The 25,183-nt window shown below is 67.3% G+C and overlaps 3 protein-coding genes and 2 non-coding genes across 11 annotated transcripts; 3 read left to right on the forward strand and 2 right to left on the reverse strand.

Moving 5' to 3' along the window:
- Positions 1–102: 102 nt before the first annotated feature.
- LOC148053564 (U1 spliceosomal RNA) lies at positions 103–266 on the forward strand. Its single transcript, XR_015709032.1, has one exon. It is a non-coding gene; the product is annotated as a U1 spliceosomal RNA (small nuclear RNA).
- Positions 267–3,019: 2,753 nt separating this feature from the next.
- LOC148053565 (U1 spliceosomal RNA) lies at positions 3,020–3,183 on the forward strand. The gene has a single exon (XR_015709033.1). It is a non-coding gene; the product is annotated as a U1 spliceosomal RNA (small nuclear RNA).
- Positions 3,184–4,255: 1,072 nt separating this feature from the next.
- On the reverse strand, positions 4,256–11,598 carry EIF2B4 (eukaryotic translation initiation factor 2B subunit delta). 2 transcript variants are annotated; one of them, XM_087776235.1, is made up of 13 exons: positions 11,219–11,598; positions 10,989–11,032; positions 10,757–10,895; positions 10,088–10,294; positions 9,793–9,875; positions 9,509–9,600; positions 8,995–9,109; positions 8,575–8,651; positions 8,252–8,354; positions 7,055–7,182; positions 4,988–5,168; positions 4,708–4,888; positions 4,256–4,498 (listed from the first exon to the last, which is right to left on the reverse strand). In XM_087776235.1, the coding sequence occupies exons 1-13, from the start codon at positions 11,241–11,243 to the stop codon at positions 4,299–4,301; spliced, it is 1,575 nt and encodes a 524-aa protein (XP_087632361.1). In that variant the 5' UTR covers positions 11,244–11,598; the 3' UTR covers positions 4,256–4,298. The 2 variants fall into 2 exon arrangements, with proteins under 2 accessions (XP_087632361.1, XP_087632359.1); XM_087776233.1 differs by having other exon boundaries at positions 10,088–10,297.
- Positions 11,599–11,729: 131 nt separating this feature from the next.
- On the forward strand, positions 11,730–20,102 carry SNX17 (sorting nexin 17). Its single transcript, XM_087776223.1, has 15 exons — positions 11,730–11,915; positions 14,884–14,958; positions 15,395–15,512; positions 15,765–15,829; positions 16,009–16,119; positions 16,537–16,627; positions 16,826–16,913; positions 17,299–17,368; positions 17,486–17,578; positions 17,738–17,941; positions 18,303–18,425; positions 18,552–18,629; positions 18,818–18,892; positions 19,227–19,268; positions 19,358–20,102. Exons 1-15 carry the CDS (start codon positions 11,856–11,858, stop codon positions 19,475–19,477), a joined length of 1,413 nt encoding a protein of 470 aa, XP_087632349.1. The 5' UTR covers positions 11,730–11,855; the 3' UTR covers positions 19,478–20,102.
- A 119-nt stretch (positions 20,103–20,221) lies between these two features.
- ZNF513 (zinc finger protein 513) lies at positions 20,222–24,974 on the reverse strand. Of its 6 annotated transcripts, none has more exons than XM_087776239.1 (4): positions 24,821–24,974; positions 24,644–24,745; positions 21,617–22,207; positions 20,222–21,389 (listed from the first exon to the last, which is right to left on the reverse strand). In XM_087776239.1, exons 1-4 carry the CDS (start codon positions 24,858–24,860, stop codon positions 20,638–20,640), a joined length of 1,485 nt encoding a protein of 494 aa, XP_087632365.1. In that variant the 5' UTR covers positions 24,861–24,974; the 3' UTR covers positions 20,222–20,637. The 6 variants fall into 6 exon arrangements, with proteins under 6 accessions (XP_087632365.1, XP_087632364.1, XP_087632363.1 ...); XM_087776238.1 differs by having other exon boundaries at positions 21,617–22,210; XM_087776237.1 differs by having other exon boundaries at positions 24,644–24,974.
- Between the last annotated feature and the right edge of the window lie 209 nt (positions 24,975–25,183).

Genomic DNA, 25,183 nt, shown 5'->3' on the forward strand with positions numbered 1-25,183 from the left:
CGGCGCGGGTTGTTGTCGTGGTCGTGGTCGTGCGGGGTGTCGTGTGCGTGCGCTGAGTGTGTGTGGGCGGGGGTGCGGGGGTGTGGCGGGGCGTGGGGGTGCATACTTACCTGGCAGGGGAGACACCATGATCAGGCAGGTGGTTTTCCCAGGGCGAGGCTCCCCCCCTGCACTCCGGGTGTGCTGACCCCTGCGATTTCCCCAAATGCGGGAAACTCGACTGCATAATTTGTGGTAGTGGGGGACTGCGTTCGCGCTCTCCCCTGGCGTGGCGGTGCCAAGGACAGAGCGGGGCTGGGGCTGGGGTGTGGGGCCCCGTGCTGCAGGCGGCGGGGTCCGCGGCAGCCGGGGCTTGGGGGGCGGGCGGAGCGGGGCGTTGGGCGGCGGGAGCGGGTGGCCCGGTGCCCGAGGCGATGGCCGCGGCCCGGCGGCGTGTGGCGGCCCTGGCCGCCGCGGGGTGCCGAGTCGGGCCCCGCCGGTACCGGCGGCGTGCCCAGCCCCGGCGCGGCGGGCGCCGGTGCCCGGGGCGCTCGGGGTCCCTGCTCTCCCGTCCCCTGGCCTCGCTGCTGGACTTGGTCCTTCCCGTCCCCAGCGCAAGCCCTTCCTCCCCCTCCTCCTCCTCCTCCTCCTCCTCCTCCTCTCCCCATCCCATCCCCTGAGGCGCTCAGCACCGTGCCTCTGCCCTCCGCTCGCACCATCCAGGCCCCGCTCCAGCCTCTCCCGTCCCCGCGGGACCAGCGGGACCCCCCCAACCCCCGCCGTGAACGACCCCAGCCAGACCTCGGTGCCGTCCCAGGCACTTCCCTCATCCCCCCTCCCGCCGGCCAAGAGCCGTTTTCTCCCACTCTTTCCCGCGGGAGCCGAAGTTTCCCTCCCCTTTCACGTGCGGCCGTTCCTGTTCTCTGACCTTGTTCTGCGCGTGCACAGCACGGGCTCTTGTCCCGCACGCCCCCAGCCCACGGGCAGCCGGCACGGACCCGAGAGCCGCTCCGGTCTGCGGGTACCGGGGCTCGCGGCGGCGCGGCCGTGCGGCTGGAACGGCGTCGCCCGCGGCACCCGCCCCCCTCCCACGGCAGCGGCCTTGGCGGCAGCTCCTGGTGCGAGGGTGCTCCGTGCAGGGAGGACGGCTCACGCAGGCGGGGGAAGCGGCGCGCGTGGGGCGTCGGCCACTTCGTTTCTTTGGTTACGCTTCCTCGGCTGGTGGGCGTGCGAACCGTGAGCGGGGACGTTGTCGGCTCCAGAGGCACCGGGGATAAAACCCCGAGAGAGAGTCACAGAATCGCAGAGTCATGGAATCGTTAGGGTTCGAAAAGACCCTTAAGGTCATCGAGGCCAACCGTCAACCCAGCGCTGCCAAGGCCACCGCTAACCCATGTCCCCAAGCACCACATCTCCCCGGCTTTTCCATCCCCCCAGGGATGGGGACTCAGCCCCCGCCCCGGGCAGCCTGGGCCAGGGCCTGACAGCCCTTTGGGGGAAGGAGTTTTCCCTAATACCCAACCCAAAGCTGCCCTGGCGCAGCTTGAGGCCGTTCCCTCTCGTCCCAGCGCTTGTTCCTGGGGAGAAGAGACCGACCCCCCCCGGCTCCAGCCTCCTTTCAGGCCGTTGCAGAGAGCGATGAGGGCTCCCCTCAGCCTCCTCTTCTCCAGGCTGAGCCCCCCCAGCTCCCCCAGCCGCTCCTCCCCAGCCTTGGGCTCCAGCCCCTGCCCCAGCCTCGCTGCCCTGCTCTGGCCACGCTCCAGCCCCTCCGTGGCCGCCTTGGGGTGGGGGCCCAGCGCTGAGCACAAGGACTCGAGGGGCGGCCTCACCAGCGCCCAGTACCTGCCCGCGGCAGGGCGAGGTTTACCAGCCCGACCAGCGATGCCCCGGCAGCAGGAGAGGGATTAGAGGGCGGGTTTGCGTTTGCCGAGGGAGCGCGAGCGCCCGTGGGGTGCCAGGCGCGGATCGCGGGAGCTGGTGGGTCTGGGGTGCCGCGAGCGAGCGCCAGCGGTCCCCAGCCCCTCGCCTCCCCAGGAGGGCGCACGGGCGCGCTGACGGCCCCGTGGGCTCGCGGGCTGGCTCCTCCGCGGGCGCCTGCCCTCGCTGTGCTGCTGTCAGGGCCCAGATGCCCGCGGTCCCGGCACTGGCCGTTCCTGGGCTGCGAACGCTTTTGTCCGCAGGCCTCGTAGGTGGCACCGTGTCGCTCCGTGCTGGAGCCCAGCAGAAAGCAGCGCCGCCCAGCAGGGTCCTGCCCGGTCCTGGAGCCCAGCCCAGGGCCTGGGGCCCGGGGTCTGTGCCGCGGCCGAGGGAGGGGGCTCCCGCTCTGCCCTTGGCAGGTTCAGCCAGCAGCGGAGCGGCGCTGTGTCCCTGCGACAGCCCCGGCGCCCCCTGGCCCCCGACACCTCGGGCCCCGACACCTCGGGCCCCGACACCCCCGGCCCCCGACAGCCCCGGCCCCCGACAGCCCCGGGCCCCCGACAGCCCCGGGCCCCAACACCCCTGGCCCCCGACAGCCCCGGCCCCCGACACCCCCGGCCCCCGACAGCCCCGGCCCCCGACAGCCCCGGCCGCTCCGCCTCCCCGCCGGAGGACCCTGCCCCGGGCGGTCCCTGGGTCCCCTCCCGCCGCTGGCCCCGCGGCGGCCGCGCTCTGCCGGTGCTGCGGCTGCAGCCCGGTCCGGCTCGGCTCTGGCAGAGCGAGGCCCGCGCGGGGCCGGGGCGGGGCCGGGGCGGGGGGCGGGGCGCGGGGCCGGGGCGGGGCGCGGAGTGCGAGCGGCGCGGGGCCTGGGGCGGGGGCGTGGCGTGTCGGTCTGTGGGCGTGCCCATGGAGATGAGCGGCGCGCGGGCTGCCGGGACCCCCTGGCGCCGGGTCGGCGAGGGGCAGCGTGTCGCGCGGGCGCGGCGCGGGGTGTTCGTGGCGTCGTGTCGCGGGGCGCGTGCGGCGCGGGTTGTTGTCGTGGTCGTGGTCGTGCGGGGTGTCGTGTGCGTGCGCTGAGTGTGTGTGGGCGGGGGTGCGGGGGTGTGGCGGGGCGTGGGGGTGCATACTTACCTGGCAGGGGAGACACCATGATCAGGCAGGTGGTTTTCCCAGGGCGAGGCTCCCCCCCTGCACTCCGGGTGTGCTGACCCCTGCGATTTCCCCAAATGCGGGAAACTCGACTGCATAATTTGTGGTAGTGGGGGACTGCGTTCGCGCTCTCCCCTGGCGTGGCGGTGCCAAGGACAGAGCTGAGTGGGGCTGGGGCCGGTGTTGCGGCGGTGGCCGCTGCCCGAGGCGATGGCTCCGGCGCCCCGCGGCCTCGGCCCCGGCCCCTGCAGGAGCAGCGGAGGCCGGGCATCGGCATCCCCCCCGAGGGGCCCAGAGCGGCCCCGCCGGTACCGGCGCCGTAAGGAGGCTTCGGTACCGAGAGGAGCTGCCCCGGCACCGCCCGCCCTGTCCGTGTCTCCCAGCTCACCCGGGGGCAGCAACCGGCAGCGCAGCCGATCGCAGGAGACGGAGGGACCCGCTCCGCTTCCCTCGGCGGCTCAGCACCAGCCCTCGAACCCTGTCAGCGCCGGGCCTTCCTCACCCTGCTCCGGGCCGGGGCCGGGGCCGCGGGGCTCCCCGCTGCTGATCCCGACTGCGCGTGGCAGCGATGGCAGGCGAGACGGGCGTGTAAAAACACCCCTTTCTGGGCAGAGGCCAGGCTGACAGGCACCCTGCCACCCCTTCCCCGCTCCTCGCTGGAGCCGTGAACACGGAGGGCGCCGGCAGCGGCGGGCTCCGGGGGTGGCACAGCGAGCCCACAGCAATCCCTGCCAGGAGCTGGGACGAGCGCCGCTTTTACTGCAGCAGAAGGGGATGGGAACGCTGCCGAGCGAGGGAGGACGCCCCCTTCCCCACGCGGGAGCCCCCAGCCTCTGCTCGGGCTGGACCCTGCCCCAGGGCCCTCTTGCAGGAGCAGCCGGTGCTGGGAGCAGCCCTGGCCCCCCCAGGGCGCTGCAGGGTCAGAGGTGCTGGGCTCTCCCCCACCAGCCCAGCTCGACGGGCTGCCAGAGCCACAGCCAGCGGAGGCGTGAGCCAGGGGCTGCCACCACAGCGTCACCACGTCCCTCAGGTCCCAGAGGAGAGGCCCAGGGACAGGGAAGGTCCTTCCCCGCTGCAGCCTGGAGCGGGACCAGAGGGGCCAGGCAGAGCTGGGCAGGAGCGCCAGCGTGCCCGAGGAAAGGGCGCAGCTGAGCCTGTGGTGACACGGGGCTCCAGGGCTCCTGCCATGCCGCAGAAGGCAGACAAGGTGTATTGTGCGGCCTGGTTTATTAGTGTCCGTGCAGCTGTCCCTACTACTGATCCACGTTCTTGACACGCAGGACGACGGGCACCGAGGTGCAGGGGATCATGCCCAAGTCCGTGATGACCAGATCCACCAGGTCAGGTGGCGTCACGTCGTAGACCAGGTTGAGGAGGCGCAAGGACTTGTTCTCTGCCCAGCCACCCAGCTGGGCCCGGCCCTTCCGGAGCACTATCAGGTCATCGGGGTCATCTGCGGAGAGAGCAGCAGCCCGCAGGATCAGGGGGAGGAACGGCACCTCTCCGTCCTGCCCTGCTACCTACCAGGCCCAACGGCCGCCCTTCCTCTGAGTCGTGGCCCCTCGGCCGGGAAGGGGAACGGCCGGGCGGATCGGTCTGTCCTGGCCAGCAGAGGGAAGAGGGAGCAGGTCCCGGGTGGGAAGAAGGGGACAGAAGCCTTACCCAGCTCGTTGGAGACAAACGAGTCCGTCTGCACTCGCTCGCAGAACTTGTAGGTCTCGCAGCAGACCAGGACGGGCACGTTGTAGGCCTTGGAGACCAGCGCTATCTGGGACGTCCCCACCCGGGACATGACAGAGCCGTTGGCCAGGAGCGCGTGGGCTCCCAGCAGCACTTTGGACACCTGTCAGGGAAGCGCGGGGATCTGTTAGCACCTTTTATCACGCTGCAGCCTCCCCCGTGCCCGCCACCGCCCTCGGCACAGCCCCGCTCTGCTCCTCACCTCAGGCAGCACGTAAGAAATGGCGTTGATCATCACATAGGTGCAGTGAATGCCCTTACGCACCAGCCGGCGCAGCGTCTCCCGGCCTTCCAGCCGTGGCCGGCTGTCCACCACGATCACACGGAAGGCCCGTCCCTTCTTCACGTGGGCATCGCACAGTGTGCGGTTCACAAGGGAAGAGCTGACAGACACCAGTTAGGAGGCTACCCCGTCCCACCAGGCCAGGCTCTCACCTGGCCCACGCGACTGCCCCAGCCACCCCGTGCTGGCACTGCATGCTGCCAGCATTGCCCAGAAACACAGCCCAGTGCGAGACTTTCCTTGGTGCTGGCGCCAGTGTGGGATTCATCAGGTGTTGGCCAGGCAGGAGGTTCCCTGAGTGCCAGCATGGGGTCTCCTCGAGGGGACAGCCCTGATGGGCGCCCGATGGCAGGGGCTGGCTGGGCTGCCTGCCAGCAGCTGCAGCAGAGCAGGCATTGCCAGGCACCAGCTGCCACGGCAGGTCCCTGGGCCAAACAATCCTGCCCAAACAGAGGTGGGAGTTGGGCTCCCACCAAGACCCTGATGGCCTAGTGCTGCCTAGACGAGTCCAGGCAGAGCTGACGTCCACCCTCGCCATTACAAGTGCTGCCCCTTCCAGACACCCTCCTGCTATGCTTGCTTCCAGGGCCCCCTCTCCCTGTCTTTGCACAATCACCCCCTGGGAAAAGTGATCTCAGCTCTCCCTGGAAGCAGCACTGACCTCCATCTGTCTGCAACCACAGCAGGGGACTCCCCCTCCAAACCCTCTCCAAGTTTCCCTCATAACACTCCAGGCCCACACTGGCCTCCTGCCCCTGCCCCTGCCCCTTCCTTTGCCGATCACCCAGGAGGCACATCACAGCTCAGTTATTTTGCCACAGCGGTCTCTGGCTCCTTTTCCCACCTCTACTTTCTGGGATACAGTCCCTCAAAGGAAGAACAAGCTTCCATATTTTTGCTTCCTGACATCTGACTTTGCTGCAGTTTGTTTAAAATGCCAGTCAACAGCCATGGCTGCTCTGTAAGTGCCCTGTATTGAAGAAGCGATGAATCTGGGTTTCCTGAAACACTTAACTCTGGACACATACAAAGAGAGGACAGCGCCAGGCCCTGAACAGGAACAGCCAAGTCTCACGGACAAGCCTTTGGTACAGGCTTTGCTGATGGCAAAGTGCCTCTGTCAGGCACTTCTTGGCCCAGTCGAGGTGTTGCCCACCACTGTGGGCCACCCACAAGCCAGTGGTCTGGGAGTCTGGGTTAGTCAAAACAGCAGGCAGTGCAAACTCGGGCACTTACAAACTGAGTTTGAGGCGCTAACACAACTACATTAATCAGTATATGCTGGTATAAGGCTACTTGATCAGACCTTCCTGTTCGTTCCTCTAATGAGTCCAAGGGTTCCAGTGCTTCCAGCATCTAGCCTGTCCCAGCACGCAGAGAAATTGGAAACAACATCAGTGGGACACAGCCCTCCACAGCAGGGCCCTCCAGGGATGCCTGCTCGCAGCCAGGCCTGCCAACATCATCCGCTGCGCTCTGCAGACACGGTTTAGCATTCCCCTTGGCAGCTGCCACGTAGAAAGTGCTCTGTCACCACCTCGTGATGCGAGCTCATCAGCCTGCTCATCTCCCAGGACAGGACAAGAGTCCTAATGAGCTCTGCTTTTTCTAATGCACTAACAATACATCCACATCCAGTTAGCAAGTGCTGATCCCAGGGCCATGCTCTGCTCTGTCCCAGCCCCCTCATACATCCACTGTTCTGTTCTGTCCTGCCCTGCTGGTCATAAACTTCTCCCTTGTGCCTTTATTTACCAGCTCCCCACCACAGCCAAGTTCTGGCTGGCACCCCCTGACTGCCTCCTCCCTGCTTGTTTTATTTCTAGTTGCTGGAGCCAGACCCAGAGCCACAACCCCTCCCTCCCCCTTGGGCAACACTCACTCCCACCCTTGAACAACTGCTTTTGCAAGAGCTTCCCGTGTTCATTCAACTGCTCCGTTTCCTTTTTCCACCCGCTGGCCTGGCTGCCCTGGCTCTCCTCTTACCATCCATACACCAGGATCACATCGTTGTCATTTATCTTCTCAAAGGCAGACCTTGAAATGGCTTCAGCTGCCAAAAGAATCTTCTCCCGCAGATATTTGTCAATAGTGTCCTGCAGCTTCTCCTTCGCCTGGGGAGACAGTGCCATTGCATACAGCATGGCCTTGCCATACCGCAGACACTCTGTTGTCCCTTGCAGCCTGGCAGGGCTGAAGGCTCAGCTCTGCCTGCAAGCGGAGAGCCGTGCCCTGCTCCCAACCAGCCTGTTTGCCGAATGGCACCTTCCCCTGGGACAGGGGCTCTGCAGGACACACAGGGCCACTCCTGTCCCAGCACAAGCTTCCCATCAGACCACGGTGCCTCACCACACGTTTGAGCTGCCATCAGGCCCTCCCCAGCTCTGCCCATTATCTCCCCCGCATCTCCTAGGTCAGTCGCTCTGGTCATCCCATGGAGATTTTACTGCTCAGACTCTCCAGCCTGACTCCTCTCAGCCCACCAGCCATGCAGCCTCAAGGATCCTCCTGACGTATACCACCGCCCTGCCCCTTGCTCCACAGCCAATGGGCTCCTGTGGAGCTTTCTGCAGGGGACGTAGCTGAGCACTGAAAAAACACATTCTTCTTCATCTGTGACTTTACTAATGCTGCCAAACAATGCTCTCACAGGCAGTCCTGGTGGGCAAGGGCAGCTCATGGTGCCCAGCTGTGGTGGCCTTTGTGGCCTTCCTGCAGTGCACAGCACCAGCTGGACCAGCGTGCAAGTCCTCCAGCCACTCAAGAGTCACTTCTCAATGCAGGTGCAATGCTGGTTGCTGGCCAGGCCTGTAGCGCGGTGCTGCGTTTGCTGAGACCATGTGCACCTGCTGCAGCTTCTCCCATTTTGCGTCCCTGCTCCTGACGAGCTCCAGTCCTATCAGCCCAGTGACACTAACAACCCAGCATTTGCTGCGGCGCACCTCGGCCCCCTCGGGTCCTGCTGGGTTGCGCCTGCTGGCAGAGGGAGAGCGGGTCTGGCCGCAGTCCCCACTCAGGCCATGGCTGGTGACGCTGATGGCCAAGTCTTCTAGCTTCACCGCAGCACTGCTCCCAGCCTGCATCCCACCACCTCTCCCTGCTTAGCCTGCGCCAGGGCCGTCCCTCCACTCTGGTGCCTGCAGCTAGAGGGCTGGAGCCCGCTGCTTGCGTAAGGGCACTCACCTCCTCTTCTCTCAGGGTGTCAGGTAGGCATGAAATCTCCTTCTTGAGGAACTTAATGGCATTGCCCATGCTCGCTGAGAGGGGCCGGCACTGGTTCAGGAAGCTGCAGAGAGGAAATGGGCTTAGCTCCAGAGCAGCCTGGAGGGCAGGGACAGGAAGAGGGAGGGTGCAGCTGGGCTGGGGATGGTGGGCAGGCAGGCAGAACCCAGAGCCCCAGGAAAGTCAGCCCAAATTTGGGTGGACACCAACCCAGAGAGGTGACCGATGGACCACACTCGGCAGAGCTTCATCAGTCCCTCTGCTCTGGCACTGGGAGCCCTCACCTGATGTGTGGCTTCAGCTTGGCCACCAGGTCCCGTGACAGCTCCTCGTTGGGGGGAGTTGAGTAATCCCGGATCAGCTGAGACAAGAAGGAAGAGAGCATGAGTTCAGGGCACCTGCTCCTGGCCAGGCACTGCACACAACCACACTTGCCCAGGAGGCTGCAGGCCAGGCACAAGCGTGTACTGCACAGCTTGACACACTCTCACAGGGAGGGCAAAGGGATGCTCCAGGAACTCAAATCTGCAGCATCAACACCAGAACAGGATACCAGCAGGGCCCAGTCCTGGGCACGATCAGAAGGAAGAGGCTGAAGATGACTGAGCACAGATACAGTCCCAGTAGTCAGGGAACAGGAAGGGATGCCTGTGCCTGGTGCAATGCCCTTGCAGCCTGGTGGGCATGGGTAGCTGCTCACATACCTGTTTGAAGACTTCCAGCAGGGCAATGCAACGGGCGTTGGAGCCGTTGATGATACCCTGGGAGTACTGGAGGCCAAGGCGCACTACAGCTGGGTGAATTACTGTGGAGGGGATGCTGCAGGGACAAATGTGAGAGAGCTGTCAGCACTGGCCCTCTACAGTCCAGGAACAACCAACCCATTGCGGGGCTCCCAGCCAAACCTGAGGGACGGCCCAAAAAGGGAGCAGTCAGTCCAGCCCCTACTTGCTCTGTGCCCTGAGGAGTAAGACTAACCCCACAGCCACTTCTCCTGTGGCCCTGCGCTGCCCGAGGGCAGCTCTCCTCACCCCACAGGCAGGACATCCAGCTGCCCCTGCTGCTGCTCCTCAAGCAAGTGCAGGGGTCCCCCTCCACCCCATCAAGCCCGCCCCACACGCAAGACCAGGACACCCCTTCTCTAGGGCCATTTTGCAGCCAGGCCGGCCGAAGCAGCGCCAAATGATTACCAAGGGCCTGACTGGGGAGGCCACATACCTCATCTGCTGTGTCAGTGGCTTCTTCCGGCTGTACTGGTGCAAGTGGGAGAACAGGTTGACCTTGGTTCCATAGTCCTGCCTCAGAGGTACCTGTAGCCGAACAGCGTTGATGATGGCTTACCCAAGGCCACCATACAGCCCTGCTCACTCCAGCACCACCACAGCACTCACTTGTGGCACACCAGAGAGCAGGCCCCCAGTCCCACGCAGCCTGACCCCACCACACACACCACAGCACAGCTGCTCTGTAGCATGCAGCCCGTTATACAGCCCCCCTCCTACCTGCTGCCGCTCCAGCTTCTTGGCCAGTTTCCTCTGGGCAGCAGGGTCATCCACCTGCACGTGCTCCGGCAGCCGCTTTACCACTGTGAGGACAGCGGGGAGGACGGTGTGAGGTGGTATCGCCCTGGTGCAGCCCCCTGCCCAGCCACGCTGCCCCAGGACTCAGAAAACACACGACAAGGCAGCGGCTAGGGCACCACTGAAGGATCGGATGGGCAGCCCCTGCAGGCGCCTGCCCCAGCCCCCTCCCTCCCTGCTCACCCACCCACCCACCCTCTGGTGATGACAGCTTTACCGGATTGAGGCTCGGTGGGGGTCAGCCTGGGCTTGGCTGCTGTGGCTGCCTGGCTCAGCTCCGCTTTCTTGGCCTGCTTCTGGGCCCGCTCAGCCTCCTGCTTGGCCCGCCGCTCTGCTCGAAGCTCAGCTTTGCTCTTGCCCCCTGAGGGCTTCTCGCCATCGCTGGGGCCATCGGCCAAGGCTGGGAGGGACGCGGGGTGAGCAACTACTACAGGAGACAAAAGGGGGGAGTCTGTGCCCAGCCTCCATCACCAGGAGATGTAGCCCAGTATGTGGGGCAGCCCATGGCAGGGAGACCCTCTGTGCAAGGGCCTGCCTTTGGAGGGGCAGGGGGGACTAAGCCCCAGATTCTCCAGCACTTCACCACCCCCGCGCAGCCGACATGGGGACCGCCAGCCCAGCCCTGCGTTCAGATGGGGAGGGGACTGGCCTCTCTAGGTCTCAGTCCCCACAAGATGCAGGCACTCGAGGTGCCAGGACTCAGGTGCAGGGAGCTGGGACTCCCCTGAGGTCCCACCGTGGCCTCCCCTAACTGGAGGACACTCCTGGCTCAGGGCTGTTCCCAGCCCGGGCGACCGCGGGGCCCTGCCACGGGGCTGCCCCTGCTCGGGGTGCTGGGGAGGGCTGCCGCGGGGCCCTCCGGCCTCGGGGGGGAAGGGGTCCTCACCCCGGGGCTGCCCTGGGTCGGGGGGCGTCCCCAGCTCCGGGGGCTCGGCCGCCGGCCCCTTCTCACTCCTTTTCTTCTTCTTCTGCTGCTTCTTTTCCTTCCGCAGCTGCAGCTTCTCCTCCCGGGAGAGCTCCGGGGCCTGCGGGCACAGAGCGTCAGGCAGCCCCCGGCCCCACGCCGGCCCCAGCCCCACACCGGCCCCGGCCCCACGCCGGTCCCCAGCCCTGCTCACCTGTGGTCCCGCTGGCACCGGCGCGGCTGCTTCGGGGCCCGCACCTGGAACGAGGGGAAGCGTGAGAGAGAGGCCGGGAGCGCGGCCGAGCCCGGCCGGCGCCGGTTGCAGGGGACGGGGAGAGGCCGGTGGGGGGAGGCAGGGGAGATGCCGAGCAGCGGGGCGGGAGCAGGGTCCCGCCGCCCACCGGGGGCCCGGCGCGGCCCGGCGCGGCGCGGCCCCGCACTCACCGCCCGGCGCGGCCCGCTCCGCCATGGCTCCTGCCCGGCCGCTCACAGCGCCCCCTGCCGGCCGGAGGGCGCTGCCGCCCGCGTGCTCTGCGTGACATCAGCGGTCCTCCGCATGACGCGCGGTGACGCCACTCCGCGGCCGGGGCGGGGGCCGGCCCCTTGCCCGGGGTGTCCCTCCCCGCGCTGCCCAGCGCCCCGGGCCCTGCTGCCCGCTGCCTCCCCGCGGCCGGGGCCCGTCCCGCTCCGGGCCGGCGCTCAGCACCGGGCGCGGCGGGGCAGGGCTGCGGCACGGCTGGGACGTCGCCGGGCGCCCCGGCGGGGGCCCGCACTGGGCACGGGGCTGCGACGGGGTCCCGGTGTGGGGAGGGGTCACCGGGACGCCCAGGCCCCGGCGCCGGCGGCCCTGTGGCTCCCCGCCGGTTCGCCCCGGCACCGGGCCCGCGGGCGGCGGAGCGGGGCGGGGCGGGGCGGAGCGGGGCGGGGCGGCCCCGGCGGGCGGTTCCGCCGGCCGCGCCATCGCGGGGGCCCCGCGGGGCGGCGCCGGGGAGCGCCCGGCCCGACATGGCGGCGCGCGGCAGGTAGCGGGGGCGCGCGACCCGGCCCAGCCCGGCCCGGCCCGGCCCGGCCCCGCCCCGCCATGCACTTCTCCATCCCCGAGACCGAGACCCGCGCCGGCGACGGCGGTGCCGCCTACGTGGTGAGCGGGGCCGGAGCGGAGCTGTCCCGCGGTGCGGAGCGGAGCGGGCGGGGCGGCCCCGCGGCCCAGTTCCGGCGGCTCCCCGGCGGCAGCAGCGCCCAGCGGGGCCTGGGCCGGGGCCGCCGTCCCGGGGCGCGCGCTGTCCCCGCTCGGTGGGGCCGTGCGGGCGTGCAGAGCCGGCGGCGGTAGCGGGCGGCCTGGGCGGGCCGGGACCGGCGCTGAGGCCGGGCGAGGCGGGCAGCCCCCCCGCCGGCCGCCCGCCGTCCCCAGCCGTCGCCCCGCTCCCGGGCCGGGCGGGCGTCGGGCCGCGCTGCGGGGCCGCGCCCTGCGGCCCAGCCTGGCCCCCGGCGGGCTCGGGGGGGTCCCCGGGGCGCGGCCCCGCGGGCGCAGCTCGGAGGGCGCCCGGACCCTGCCCTGCGCCGGGGGGCGGCTGGCCCGGTGCGCTGCGGGCGGGGAGCGGGCAGCGGGCAGGGGCCCTGTCCCGTCCGCGGGGCCCGGCTCATCCTGCCCCGCCAGCCCGTCTGTCCGTCCGTCCGTCCAGGCTTCCTGTTTTGCTCGGCGCGCCGTGAACGCCCTCCGGCTTGGCAGCTGCTCCGGGAGCGGGTCCCCGGGGCGCCCGGAGGGACGCTGCTGCGGGGCGCTGACCCTGCGTACTGGGAGCCCCCTCCCCGGCGGTGGCAGCGCTGCCCGCAGAGCAGGGTCTCGCTGCGCGGGGGCTGGTCCTCTGGGAAGCACGAGGCAGTGTGTCAGGGGCATGGATGGCAGTTGTGAGCTGCGGGAAGGACTGCAAAGGGACCCGGTGATCCACAGGCAGCTGCGGTTGCACAAGGGCCAGAGGAGCAAGCGCCTGAGGTGTGTTCAGCCCTGTGCCTCCCCCTGCACTTTGCCCTCGGGTGCCGTGATGGCTCCTTGGGCAGGGGAAGACCTCGTCCCCAGTGTCAGAGGCGAGCTCGTTTGCAGCCCCGGGTCTGGGCGGGAGCCGGTGACCCTGCAGAGAGCCCTGCCAGCGTGGGCCCCCGTGCTGATGCCAGGCAGGCGTGAGCGCTGCCTGGGCCTCCCAGCATCCGTGGTGGTCTCCTGGGCCCTTCCCAGGGACCCTGAGCAACAGGGCTGTTGCCTTTGGGTTGGAAGATGGTGCGAGAAGCCAGTGTGAGATCCAGTGTGGCCTGGGCGGGTGCCTCGCCGACCCTGAGCAGCCCCAGCTTTCAGGCACAGGAGGACGCCTGGGGCTTCCAGTGAGCAGAGCAGCCATGGGAGGTACTTGCCTGGGCTGCGACTGCCGGTCGGAGGTGTGTCTCCAGCCCCCACGGCGCGGTCCTCCTGCCCTCCCAAACACCATTCTGAGGATGGCAGGACCTTCTCCAGCACAGAGGGCAGGGTGCTGTCACCTGGGAGGACACTGCCTGCGGCGAGGTGCCTGGAGTTGGGGCGTGGAGTTGCTGGGCCCTGTGCACTGTGCAGCCGTAGCCGTGCTCTGCCTGTGGCGTCAGTGGGGAGCCGAGCCAGGGTGGGGGTGCAGGGCAGAGGGGGCACCCGGGCCAGCAGCCAGGGACCAGCTCCGTGGTGTTGTAGAAAAACCTAGTAAAAACTTAGCACTTGCACACGTGATTTCCATAACCGCGGGATCCCCTGCAGCGGGAGCAGTTGCCTCCCTGTCTCTGTAGGGTACCCCCCGAGCTGTGGGGCAGGCGAACCCCAGCTGGGCTGGTGCCTGCTGGGGTAAAACTGTCCCAGAGGGGTTCCAGCCTGGGGGGCATGGGGTAGGGGCATGTCCTGCTGGGCAACCAGTGCCCCAGTAGTGCTGGGGTATGTTGTGGTGGCCCCAAGGCGGGCACAAGAAGGGAGTCCCCTTCTCTGTGGCAAGGGCTGGCCATGGTCGTGCACCCCAGGAGGCAGTGGAGCGAGCCCAGGTCCGCAGCCTTTGGCGGTGGGGATGTCCTGGCCACGCAGCTCACCGCGGCTGGACGCCAGGCTCCTGCTCCACTGGCCTGAGCACAGCCCAGGTCGCTGTGTTGGCCACCGCATGTGTCGTGGGGCCTGCAGAATGGAGAGCAGCCGCTGGCTGCCTCTTCTTGCTGCGGGGAGGGGTGTCCTTACACACTGATTTGGGGACACCTGTGTCCACGGGGCTGCAGCGTGGCTCTGTACACTCCCTGTGGCTGAGCACCTGCAGGGTGCCTTCCTGGTGTCCATCAGACACATCCCTTGGATGTGCTTGTATTTCCTGAGCAGTTTTGACCACAACCACTGGGCTGCAGGTCTGTACCGACGCCGATGCGTCTTCAGAAGAGCAGCACACAGAAACCTTTCAGTGCTGTTATTGTACTTACCTGTGTGAGTCCTGGGTGTTTGGTCTGTCCTCACTTGCTAACGCATAGCCCTTGACTGCTGACAACAGCCCCTCCTGGTCCTGGCCATGCTGGGGGCCGTGGCTGTGCCTGTGTGGGGCTGCTCGTTGCATGCATTGGCCTCCATGGGCAGCCTCAGGGCGCGAGGGCCCTGCCCCTCTCCAGGCTGCTGGGGGTGCTGGCCCCGAGAGCTGGAGGGGGCCCCAGCCCTGCAAGGGAAGTGCTGCAGAGCTGTGTGCTCTGGGGCAGCGCCTGGAGGGGGTCCAGGCAGCAGGCGGCATGCTGCCGGGATCGGTGCCTCTGGGCTGGAGCCAGTGCCTGCAAGGCAAACCCGGCTCCCGCAGCGGTGCCCAGCCCAGCACGGGACATTCAAGGGTGCCAGGTGGGTCCTGGCGCTTTCTGGGGCAGGGGCTGAGCTCTGCTGACAGGAGGGGAGGGCTGGGGGTGCCCCATCTGCCCCTCGGCAGGGTCCTCAGGAGCATGGCCTCTTCCTGGGCTGCAGCGGGGCTTGGCCCTGCAGGGGCTTCTCCCTGGGGTGGCCGATGTGCCCTGAGCTGGGCAGACCCCGGGGTCCCTCCATCCGGCAGGAGTTGGGATCTGACTGGCATCTCTCCCTGCAGGCCTACAACATCCATGTGAACGGGGTGTTGCACTGCCGAGTGCGTTACAGCCAGCTCCTGGGGCTGCACGAGCAGGTAGGGAGCCATCCCCAGCGGTGGTGGGAGCTGCTGCCGACCAGCCCCCCTCCCACAGGGCAGTGCTGCGGTGCCTGCTGTGCTCCTGGCGGGCAGGGCGGTGGGTCCTGCGGGCTGCCATCAGGTGCTGCAGGAAGGCACCGCGCACTGCTGGAGAGCCAGGGCGTCTGGCGCTGCACTGGCTGCAGGCAGGTGTGCGCTGCCCATTGCTGCCCGTGGGGCCGGCCAGGGTGTCGTTTTCTGTTCCTTGGCATCAGGTGCAGGGCTCCTCTCCTGCTCTGTGATGTCCCAGCAAACTGCTGGCTGCCCATTTGGATGAGGAACACTGGTGAACTCTTCGCTCCCCTTGCCAGGGCCCTGGAGACCAGCTGGGGTGGGGGGTCAGAGCAGCCACTATCTTCCTGGAGGCTCTCTCAGCACTCTGCTCTCTTCCCAGTTAAGGAAAGAATATGGCGCTAATGTGGTCCCAGCCTTTCCCCCAAAGAAGATCTTCACACTCACCCCGGCAGAGGTAGAGCAACGACGGGAACAGCTGGAGAAATACATGCAGGCTGGTAAGCTGGGTCTGCCCCATGCTGCTGGCTCCTCCATCCAAGCCCCTTCCCCTTCCCTGCGTTGGCAGAGGTGGAGACCTGCTGGTGCCTCCACGTACGGGGAGTCCACGGCTGCCCGTGTGCATGCCCTACGTGCAGTGCACGCTTAGTCTGGGTGCAAACTCCGAGGGGCCGCAGAGTGGACTGGTGTTGGCGTGGGTCCCTGCCCCTTCCCACATAACCCCTGACTCTGTGCTCATCTTCCACGTCCAGTGCGGCAGGACCCGACGCTGGGAGGCAGCGAGACCTTCAACAGCTTCCTGCGCAAGGCCCAGCAGGTGAGGGGGCAGGAGCCGCTGGATGTGGTGGGCTGCTGGGGCAGCCTGTGTGGGGGTGAGTGCAGACTGCCAGCGCCGGCCAGTGCGTGCTGGGGCCCTCGGACTGCAGGGCAGTCTGAGTGGCCTGAGGGTGGTCGGTGGTGGAGGGGCTGGGGTGCCAATCCTATTTCTCTCTCCAGGAGACGCAGCAGATACCCACAGAGGAGGTGGTGCTGGAAGTGCTGCTCTCCAATGGCCAGAAGGTCAAGGTCACCATCCTTACCTCGGACCAGACAGAGGATGTCCTTGAGGTGCCAAAGATCTTGTGCTGGGCAGGACCATCTCCTCCTGCTGTGTTCTGGGGTTTCCTATACATATGCAGGAGTTCCCTCAGCCTGGCACCCCCTGGCCCTCCTTGCCCCATGCTTACCCCAGAGCAGGGTTGTCTTGGGGGGCTGAAGAGCGGTGGAGCTGGAAGGGGTGTGCTGATGTGCTCGTGCCCCTCTCTGGGCCCAGACTGATATCGGGAGGCCCCCAGCTGTTCCGTGGTGGGAGTGATCCCCTGGGCCCCCCACACTTGTCCACTTGCCCCCCCTGCCCTGGCTCCCAGTGCAGCAGAGGTGCTGCCTTCCTGCTCTTGGGAGGCCCCAGAATGCACACAGGCTGGATCCTGCCGCGGGGTAAGGATGTCTCTGCGGGAAGTGGTGACATCCTGCTCTTGCTCCCAGGCCGTGGCCTCCAAGCTGGATCTGCCAGATGACCTGGTCGGCTACTTCAGCCTCTTCCTAGTGAGAGAGACCAAGGACGGAGCTTTCTCCTGTGAGTAGAGCGTGCTGGAGCTCTGCGAGGGCTGTGGTGGGACGTCTGCCCTGCGCCCTGCCCCAGAGTGAGAGCTGTGTGCTTGGCCCTGCCCTGGGTGGGGGGGATCCAGCGGGCTCCCCTGAGGTGCCCTGGCTGGCGGGGGCCCAGTGGGCTCCTGCTGCCCTGAGTCACTACTGAGCTGCTGTTTCCCCGTAGTCGTGCGAAAGCTGCAGGAGTTTGAGCTGCCATATGTGTCCGTCACCAGCCTGCACAACCCTGAGTTCAGGATCATCCTGCGCAAGAGGTGAGCAACAGGGCCGGAGGGGCACCGACTGCTGGAGCAGTGGCATGGTGTCTGGGGCTCCCTGCTCTGCAGAGGGACCCCTCCCCTCCTGCCGTCGCTGCCCGCGGGGTGCTTTGGCCCCCAGGAACGCACCTGGGCATCCCTGGCCATGACATCGGGGGCCAGGCTGTGCTGCTGGGCTTGGCCCTTGTTTCCACGTTCCCCGATATGACCCTTCCCGCCTCTGGCAGCTGCTTGAGAGGGGGAGTGGGGCATGGCAACTGATGGCTACCAGGGGAGCTGGCCAGAGAGCCAGCCTGGTGCCTTGTCCCAGCATGGGGGGTGTTTTTCTCCCCATCGCTGTTAGGAGCTGGGGAATAGGTTGACCTATGTGGCTCCTTTCTAGCTACTGGGACTCCTCCTATGACGACGATGTAATGGAGCACCGTGTGGGGTTGAACTTGCTGTATGCGCAGGTAAGGGTCAGTGTGGCCCCGCTGGGTGAGGAGGGGCACTGCACCCCTCAGCTACAGCTGTGCAGGGTCTCAGGTGGCTCTGGACCCAGCTGCTCACCAGCCTCTGCTTCTTGGTAGACGGTGTCGGACATCGAGCATGGATGGATCCTTGTCAACAAGGAACAGCATCGGCAGCTGAAGTCCCTGCAGGAAAAAGTCTCCAAGAAGGAGGTAGGGGAGGCCACGATGCTGTGACTGGAGCAGTCCCAGCACTGGACTGGCACCGCTCCCGTGTGAACGCGTGGTGCCGAGTTCGTTGCCTGTTCCTGGCCTGGGAGGTGTGGTGGGAGGGCAGTCATCTGTGCTGAGCTTCCCTGGCTCTGCCCGCAGTTCATCCGCTTGGCGCAGACCCTGAAGTACTACGGCTATCTCAAGTTTGACCCCTGCATCACTGACTTTCCTGAGAAGGGATGCCACGTCGTCGTCAGTGCTGGCAACAACGAGCTCAACTTCCAGGTGCGGCTGCCGAACGAGCAGATCAAGGAAGGCAGCTTCAAGGTCACACGCATGCGGTGCTGGCGGGTCACGTCCTCAGTGAGTGCCACTTGCCTGCGGGACCCTGGGGAGCAGGGAGGGCTCTGTGGGTCTGGCGGGACCTGGCTGTGCCAGGCTGCTCTGGCACCTCTCCCTGGGAAAACTGCTGGCTGTGTTGCCTGCTTCCAGCCCAGCTGGTGTGGGCAGGGTCTCAGTTGTGGTTTGGGGCTGAGGGGGTCATCGGTGTGAGGACATTTGAGGGGGCTGCTGCTGCGAGGGGACCTGACGGTGGTGGAAGGCCAGTGGGAGCTGGGCAGGGTGTCCAACACCCAGCTGGGGGCTGCCCTCTGTCAGCACAGGGGCCTGGGAAGCTGGCCGCTTTCCCTCCGGGGGCTCCCAGCCTCAGCACGTGCCCTTGCAGGTGCCGATGAGCAATGGTCCCTCGGGGAGCAGCCCGGGGAAGTCCGAGGTGAAGCTGGAGTTGGCTTTCGAGTATCTAATGAGCAAGGACCGGCTGCAGTGGGTCACCATCACCAGTCCACAGGTAGGGCTGCCTGTGTACCAGGCCAGTGGTGGACAAGGATGGGAGCAAGGCAGCAGACTGGGCTGGGTGTGGTGTGTCAGGAAGGCCGTGGGGTGCGTGGAGCTTCATGCCACCTCTCCCTTGCAGGCCATCATGCTGAGCATCTGCCTGCAGTCCATGGTGGACGAGCTGATGGTGAAAAAGTCTGGAGGCAGCATCCGCAAGGTGAAGGTTGGGGCTGGATGCTGTCTCTGGGGTGGGATCCCATCCTGCCCCTGTGACTCCCTGGGGTCTAGGCTGGGCCCTGCTTGCTCTCCTCAGGCTGGGGCCAGCTGAAGGATCCCCAGGGGCCATCTTAACCTCTGGAGCTGCCTGTGGGGACCCTGCCGCTGACCTGAGCTCCTCTCCTGCAGATGTTTCGCCGGCGGGCGAATGGGGCCCTGCGGCGCTCTGACAGCCAGCAAGCTGTGAAATCCCCGCCACTGCTGGTGAGTGGGACCCTGCAGCCCTGGTAGGGGAGATAAGTGCGACCATGGGTTTCGCTGTGTGTCGGGTACCAGAGCCCACTGCCCCCAGAGGTGCCACTGTCCCCTCGGCAGGGCTGGTAGTGGGGAGGGCACTCCCCACTCCCATAGCCCTGGAAAGAGAAAGCGGTCCTGGACCCATACCTGGGAACCGGACTCCCTGGGGGAGGGAAGGGAGCGGTAGCCTGGCCTTGTCCCAGGAGGGCGAGTGGTGGCTGAGGGCAGGGAGATTGGGGCTGGTGGGAAGGCTGGGCGCGTCCCACCACCTCAGCGCTGTCTGATGGTGCTGTCCCCACAGGACTCGCCCGATGCCTCCCGGGAGCCGATGGCCAAACTCTCGGTGAGTTGTGTGTGGGCGCACCGGTGCCGTCACCCTCAGACTGAGCGGGGGGGAGCGGGGGTCCTCCCTAACGTCTCCCCTCTCCACAGAGCAAGCTCACCTCTGTCAGCCTGCGAGGGATCAGCCACTCCAGCTCTGCTAACGATGTGGGCGCTAACGACTTCCATGGCAATTACGCCTTTGAGGGCATTGGCGATGAAGATCTGTAGTGCCCCCCTTCTTGAGGGCCTTCGCTGAGGAATGTACGACCTGCAGACGGGTTGCAATCAACGTGCCTCTCACCTCCTACATCCACCTTCCCCTGCTCCCCCGGGCTGGGGAGCTCACCCCCAGCCCACTGTTGCCTTCGGGGTAGGGGCAGCTGAACTCCTCCTGCTGCTGGCTCCAGCTGGGAGAAGGCTTGTTCCCAGGGCGGCACTAGCCAAACCTGAGCAGCGTGCCCAGGCTGAGCCCTGGCGCAGCGTCACAGAGCCTGGCTCAGCGCGGGGGGCAGAGCTGCCCCTTCCCCAGCCAGGAGGGCCTGGCCCGAGCGCCCAGCTGCGCAGGAGGGCAGCTGCCCCAGAGTGGCTGGGGCAGCGGCTTGGCAGCAGTGAGCGGCCCTTGTGAGGCTCCATAATGCCAAATTAGCGTTTAGGTTTCTGCTCAGAGACAGAGTGCAGTAAACTGTCTCCAGGGGGCTCTGCGCAGAGCCCCCTCTCTAACCCGCTCATAGACTCCAGCGTAATCTAGGCTTGTAACCACGTATCTCCTGCTGCTCAGACCAACCAGAGCATTAATGGACAGTAACTGATGTTTACACACTGCAATGATGATTAAAATGGATCCTGATTGGTACTGGGCTGTCTGTTGGGGGGTGGCCCCTGTCCCTCCCCTCCCTGCACACCTTACCAGCCCTGCGCTGTCCTCTCCTGAAGCAGAACAAGGCCCCCAGGGAGAATAGCAGATAACAAAACTGACTGTTTAATGCTTTTATACACAATATAAATTACACTGACTGGCATGGCAACAGCCATGGAACCAGCTCCGTTTCCCCCTCCCCCCGTTTTCCCCAAACTCCGGCAGAAGAAAGCTCCAACAGGCAGGAACTGCCCTTGGGGGTGCCTGGGGGCAGGGCACCACCGCTGCTGGGGCAGGCACCCGAGCCGCCGGTTGTGGCTTCATCCTGCCCGGGCAGGACAGGGCTGCTGGAGACCCCGGTGCACCCGCGGGCTCTGCGTAAGGCAGCCCTGAGCCCCCTGTGGAGTCTGCTGCCTGTCCCTCCCCCAGGGAGGGCAGGGGCCACAGCCGGCAAGTGGCTGGGGTGCCCCGGGGCTGAGGCATCCCGGGCCCGATGCAGGGCCAAGCCCCTGCAGCTGGGCTAAGTGCTGTCTCAGGGCAGGGCTGTGCCCACGGCTGGAGGGGCCAGGAGGGCTTTGGCATTGCGCGGGTTTACCCAGCTCTCAGCCGTGTGGCCGTGGATCTTCTGGTGGCGCTTGTAGTTGTCCCAGTGGCCAGTGGTGTAGGGGCAGTCCCGGCACTGGAAGGGCTTCTCGCCTGTATGCCGCAGCATGTGCCGCTTCAGGTTCATGCTCTGGTTGCAGCTGTAGCTGCAGAGGCTGCACTGGAAGGGCTTGTCGCCTGAGTGGATGCGCCCGTGACGCTTGAGGTTGGCCAGGTTGCCGCAGGCGTAGTCGCAGAGCTGGCACTTGTAGGGCTTCTCGCCTGTGTGCACTCGCTGGTGCCGCTTCAGGTTGTCGAGGTGGGCGGAGGCGTAGGGGCAGAGCGGGCAGGCAAATGGCTTCTCCCCGCTGTGCGTCTTCATGTGCCGCGCCAAGTGGTTGGGGTAGTGGGTGACGAAGGGGCAGAGGCTGCAGGCAAAGCCTTTGTCCCCAGTGCCCTTGCGGGGGCTGGCACCCGGCTCAGTGCCCAGCACTGCCAGACTGCAGCGCCCGCAGACCTGCTCAGCCAGGCCCTCATCCTGCGCGAAACCGTCGTCCAGCACCAGCCCGCACATGCGGCACGTGAAGGGGAAGAGCAGCTCGGGCAGCGCGGCTGCCTCCTCGCTCCGCAGTCGAGCGCAGCCGGGCAGGAAAGGGCCGCTGCCACTGCCCACGTGCAGGCTCAGTTCCGGCAGCAGCGGCTCTGTGGGACAAAAACAAGCAGGGCCCTGAGCAGGGCAGCACAGCGCTGGCAGGGCTCAGCTCCACCAGGAGCCCCGGGGGCAACGGTGCCCCGGCTGAGGCTGGTGGCACGTGGCAGCAGCCTGGCACAGGTCGATGGCAGGACATGCGCCTTGCCCCTTCCCCAGCCCCGGGGCTGTGCCGTGGGGCTCCCCCACAGCAGCCCTCCCCTGCACCCCTGCCTTTTACCTGGCTCCTTGTCCCGCCGGTGTGGCCCCTCGCCTTCGGGCAGGCGGTGGCTGAGCATGTGCCGCTTCAAGTTGCGGCTCTGGTTGCAGCGATAGTCGCAGGCGGCACACTGGAAGGGCTTGTCCTGACTGTGGACCCGTTCGTGGCGTTTGAGGTTGCCCAGGCTGCTGCAGGCAAAGCTGCAGCACGTGCAACGGTAGGGCTTCTCCCCTGTGTGTGTGCGCAGGTGTCGCGTCAGGTTCACCAGCTGGGCAGAGGCGTAGGCACACTGCGGGCACGCGAAGGGTTTCTCCCCGTTGTGTGTCTTCATGTGGCGCTTGAGGTGGCTGGAGTAGTGGGAGGCGAAGGGGCAGAGCTGGCAGGAGTACACGATGCGCTGGCTGCGGCCCCCTTCAGCACCGGCGCACTGCAGGCAGCTCTGCCCCAGGCTGGCAGCCAGCTGCAGCCCACACTGGCGGCAGGGCAGCGCTGCGGGGCCGGGCTCTCCGCCCTCCTCGGGGTCGCTCTCCACACTGAGCTGCTGGTACCCAGAGGAGCAGTCGTCGTCGCTCAGCGTGTACGCCGGGATGGCGATCTTCCCCACCAGGGTGTCTGCTGAGAAGACCATGGGGATGGGACGGTGTCAGCCCAGCTGGCCCAGGCACAGCCCCTCCGCTTGTGCCACCAGTCCCAGCAGGGCCCGTCCCAAGGAGGGGACCACAGCCAGGAGGGGCCAGGCAGCTGCACCTGCCCTAGCAGCACCCAGGAGCCTGCAGGAGCCCACCACGCCGCGCACAGCAGAGTAACAAGCCTCACGGCCATGACCTGCCCTGACACCCTGCTGCAGGGCCTGTCCTGGGCGCCTCGGGAAACCCTGTCATCTCCGCCCTGCAGCTGACCAAGCCGGGCGGTCAGCCCTCAGACAGACCCCTGGCACCAGGGCGGGCGGGTAGTGAGGGGCACAGAGGCAGGCTGGGCACTCTCCAGCACTGCCGCGCCCGGCTGGTAGGAAGCAGCAGTGGTGTGAAGGTGTTGAGCGCAGCCTGACCCAGGCCATAAAGCTTGCTCCAGGCCCCCCCTCACTGTGCCGCTGCCCCAGACCCGGGGACAGCAGCCGGTCCTGCTCCCATGGCCGACACCGTGGGGCTCCAACACCAGCCCCCCTCCATCACACAGGAGAACAGACCTTCCCCAGCCCCACGCAGCGCCACTGTCCCATGGCAGTGGGGGGAAGTCTGTGCCAGGCTCTCAGTGCGCACTTCTGCTTCCTGGCTGGGCACAGACCCATCTTCCTGCAGCCCCTGGGGTAGTGCCTGTGCCCCAGGAATCGATGACAGGAACGGAGCCCACCACCCTGCAGCTGCCTCAGGCTGGCTTGCTGGCCCCATGCCCCAGATGTGCCCCCAGGATGGTGTTAGGAGCCAGAAGGGCAGTGACACGCAGCCGAAGCCTTGCCACTACCAGCCTTAAGCCGTGCGCCCAGCTGTCCCCATGCTGTGCCTGACCTGGAGCCCTGCGGCCCTGTTGTGAGACCCAACAGATGCCCGTGACCCCGGGAAGCACCCTGGGCCGTTCCCCTTTGCTGATGCCCACCTGGCTGGGTCCAGCTCTGAGAGCCCCAGAGGCGCAGGTGTGAGGCTGCTCCCCTGTGTGGGACGGGGTGGCCCCTTCAGCCTCCGGTCCCCTTTCACAAGCACTGCCTGAAGCGCAGACACCAGAACGGGGCATCCTGCAAGGGCCTGACTATTGCCAGGGGAACCCTTGACCCCACCTCAAGCCCCACACTGAGGGACTCCCCTGCCTCCTTGGCTCAGGCCCACAGTGCAGCAGTGCCACAGCATCCCTGGAGCACTGTCCCCTGAGCGCGGCTGTGTCAGTGCTGCGCAGGTGGGACAGTGTGGCCCACGGGGTGAGGATGAGGCCGGTGATGGCTCTCCTGACCTTCTCAGTGGGCCCTGAGGTGCCTGGTCCTGCTCCCCAACTGGGGCTGCCATCTGAGAGCGGGAAGGAAAGTATTTCTGATGGCAGAATGTCTGCTGCAGACGGTGGCTTTCAGCCCTCACAGCATCCAGCTCCCAGAGTCGCTGAGCGGGCTTTGTCCCGGTGCTGGGCTCTGCGCACAGGCTGTGGGGAAGCGCAGCCCTTGAAACAGAACCCCATCTGCCAGGCAGCTGGGACCGTGCCTCAGCATGAGAGCAGGAGCTGCTGGCACGGCCTGGCACGGCTGCCGAGCATGCGGACCGGAGCACAGGCCTTGCGGACAGCAAGGGGACAGAGCCACAGGGGTCGGGCAGTCCATGCCCCCCTCCTCTCGCCACTGAGTATGTCCCCATGTTATTCACCACTCATTGTCGAAGGCAGCGAGTGATGCCCACCGGTCCTTGCGAGGCACCTTAACGGAGCTGGAGCAGCATTCGCTCCTCAGGCTGCCTCGTGCCGCAGGCTGACCTGGAGCCTGGCACGCCGCCGGCAGGGTGGGCGCTCACCAGCCACGCAAAGGGGCTGGGGGGCCCCTGGGGCAGGCGAGTGGCCGGGAGCAGGGGCTGGTGGAGAGACAGCCCAGGCCCAGCTCCCTACGCCTGCTGCAATGCCGAGCTGCAGTGGCGGGGCAGGACCCCGCAGGGCCAAGGCCCTGGCTCCGGGTGGGCAGCAGAGCCCTGCCCAGGAGGTGCGGGGGACTAGGGGCTCCCGGGCAGAGCAGCGCAGATGGCTCTGGGGGCGAGCCCAGTGGCGGCAGGGTGGCCTGCCGGCCCCGGTGTCCCCGCGGCCCCAGACCAACCGCGGGGGCGCACCATGCCTGGGGGGCCTTAGCGGGAGGCAGCGCTCGGGGGGGGGGTCGGTGCCGGGCGGGCAGAGACCACCAGCGCGGGCCCCGGCCAGGGCCTCACCCCGCCGGGATCCGGGAGGGAGACCGCTCCCGGGGAGGGCGGCTGCCGGATGGGGCCAAGCGCGGGGGCCGGTACCGGCGGGGCCGGGCCACGTCCCCGCCCGGCGGCGCTCCCGGAGCCGGGGTGCCCAGGACGGCCGTCTCCGGACGGCGGCACGCACCTGGCGGTCCCTTCTCGAAGGCCAGGCCGCGACCCAGCAGCAGGTCGCCGGGCAGCACCAGCGCCGCTCCCGCCGTCTCCTCGGGGCCGTCCTCGGCGTCCGCTGCAACACACCGAGCGCCGCAGGTCACCGCTGGGCCGCCGCCGCCGCCGCGCCCCGGCCCCGCCGCGCACTCACCCTTCACCGGCTGCGGGTGGCTCTGCTTCCGCCGGGGCATCGTGGCCGGCCCCGGCCCCGGCCCGGCCCCGCCGCCCGACCGCCCGCGGCCCGCCAGCCGCCCCCGCCAGCCCGGGGCGGCCGCCGCCGCCCCGCCTCGACCGGGCACTTCCGCTTCCGGCGCTGGCCCCGCCCCGCGGCGTCCGGAAGCGGGCGCGGCGCCCCGGAAGCGGATCGGGCAGCCGGAAGCGTGCGCGGGTCCGCCGCCGCCCGCTTCCCTCCCGACACCGCGCCGGCGTCTCCGGCATGCGGCGGGGGGGCCCGGGCCGGGCCGCGCCGCGGGAGAGGCAGGCGGGGGCTGGGCCGGGCAGGGTCCCCTCGGGC

The sequence above is a fragment of the Nipponia nippon genome, unplaced genomic scaffold (genome assembly GCF_047370975.1).
Source record: "Nipponia nippon isolate SJK-2023a ecotype South Korea unplaced genomic scaffold, ASM4737097v1 scaffold_4, whole genome shotgun sequence".
NCBI lineage: Eukaryota > Metazoa > Chordata > Aves > Pelecaniformes > Threskiornithidae > Nipponia > Nipponia nippon.

Coding starts and splice junctions, on each gene's coding strand:
- SNX17 (XM_087776223.1), top strand. CDS start 11,856: ATGCACTTCTCCATCCCCGAGACCGAGACCCGCGCCGGCGACGGCGGT. Junction 16,120..16,536: donor AGACAGAGGATGTCCTTGAG/GTGCCAAAGATC, acceptor TCTTGCTCCCAG/GCCGTGGCCTCCAAGCTGGA. Junction 18,426..18,551: donor TCACCATCACCAGTCCACAG/GTAGGGCTGCCT, acceptor TCTCCCTTGCAG/GCCATCATGCTGAGCATCTG.
- EIF2B4 (XM_087776233.1), bottom strand. CDS start 11,243: ATGGCGGAGCGGGCCGCGCCGGGCG. Junction 10,298..10,756: donor CGACCCAGGGCAGCCCCGGG/GTGAGGACCCCT, acceptor TGTCTCCTGTAG/TAGTTGCTCACCCCGCGTCC. Junction 7,183..8,251: donor ACACCCTGAGAGAAGAGGAG/GTGAGTGCCCTT, acceptor CTGTCTCCCCAG/GCGAAGGAGAAGCTGCAGGA.
- ZNF513 (XM_087776236.1), bottom strand. CDS start 24,860: ATGCCCCGGCGGAAGCAGAGCCACCCGCAGCCGGTGAAGGGTGAGTGC. Junction 22,211..24,643: donor CTTCGAGAAGGGACCGCCAG/GTGCGTGCCGCC, acceptor TGGTCTTCTCAG/CAGACACCCTGGTGGGGAAG. Junction 21,390..21,616: donor CCGGCGGGACAAGGAGCCAG/GTAAAAGGCAGG, acceptor TTTGTCCCACAG/AGCCGCTGCTGCCGGAACTG.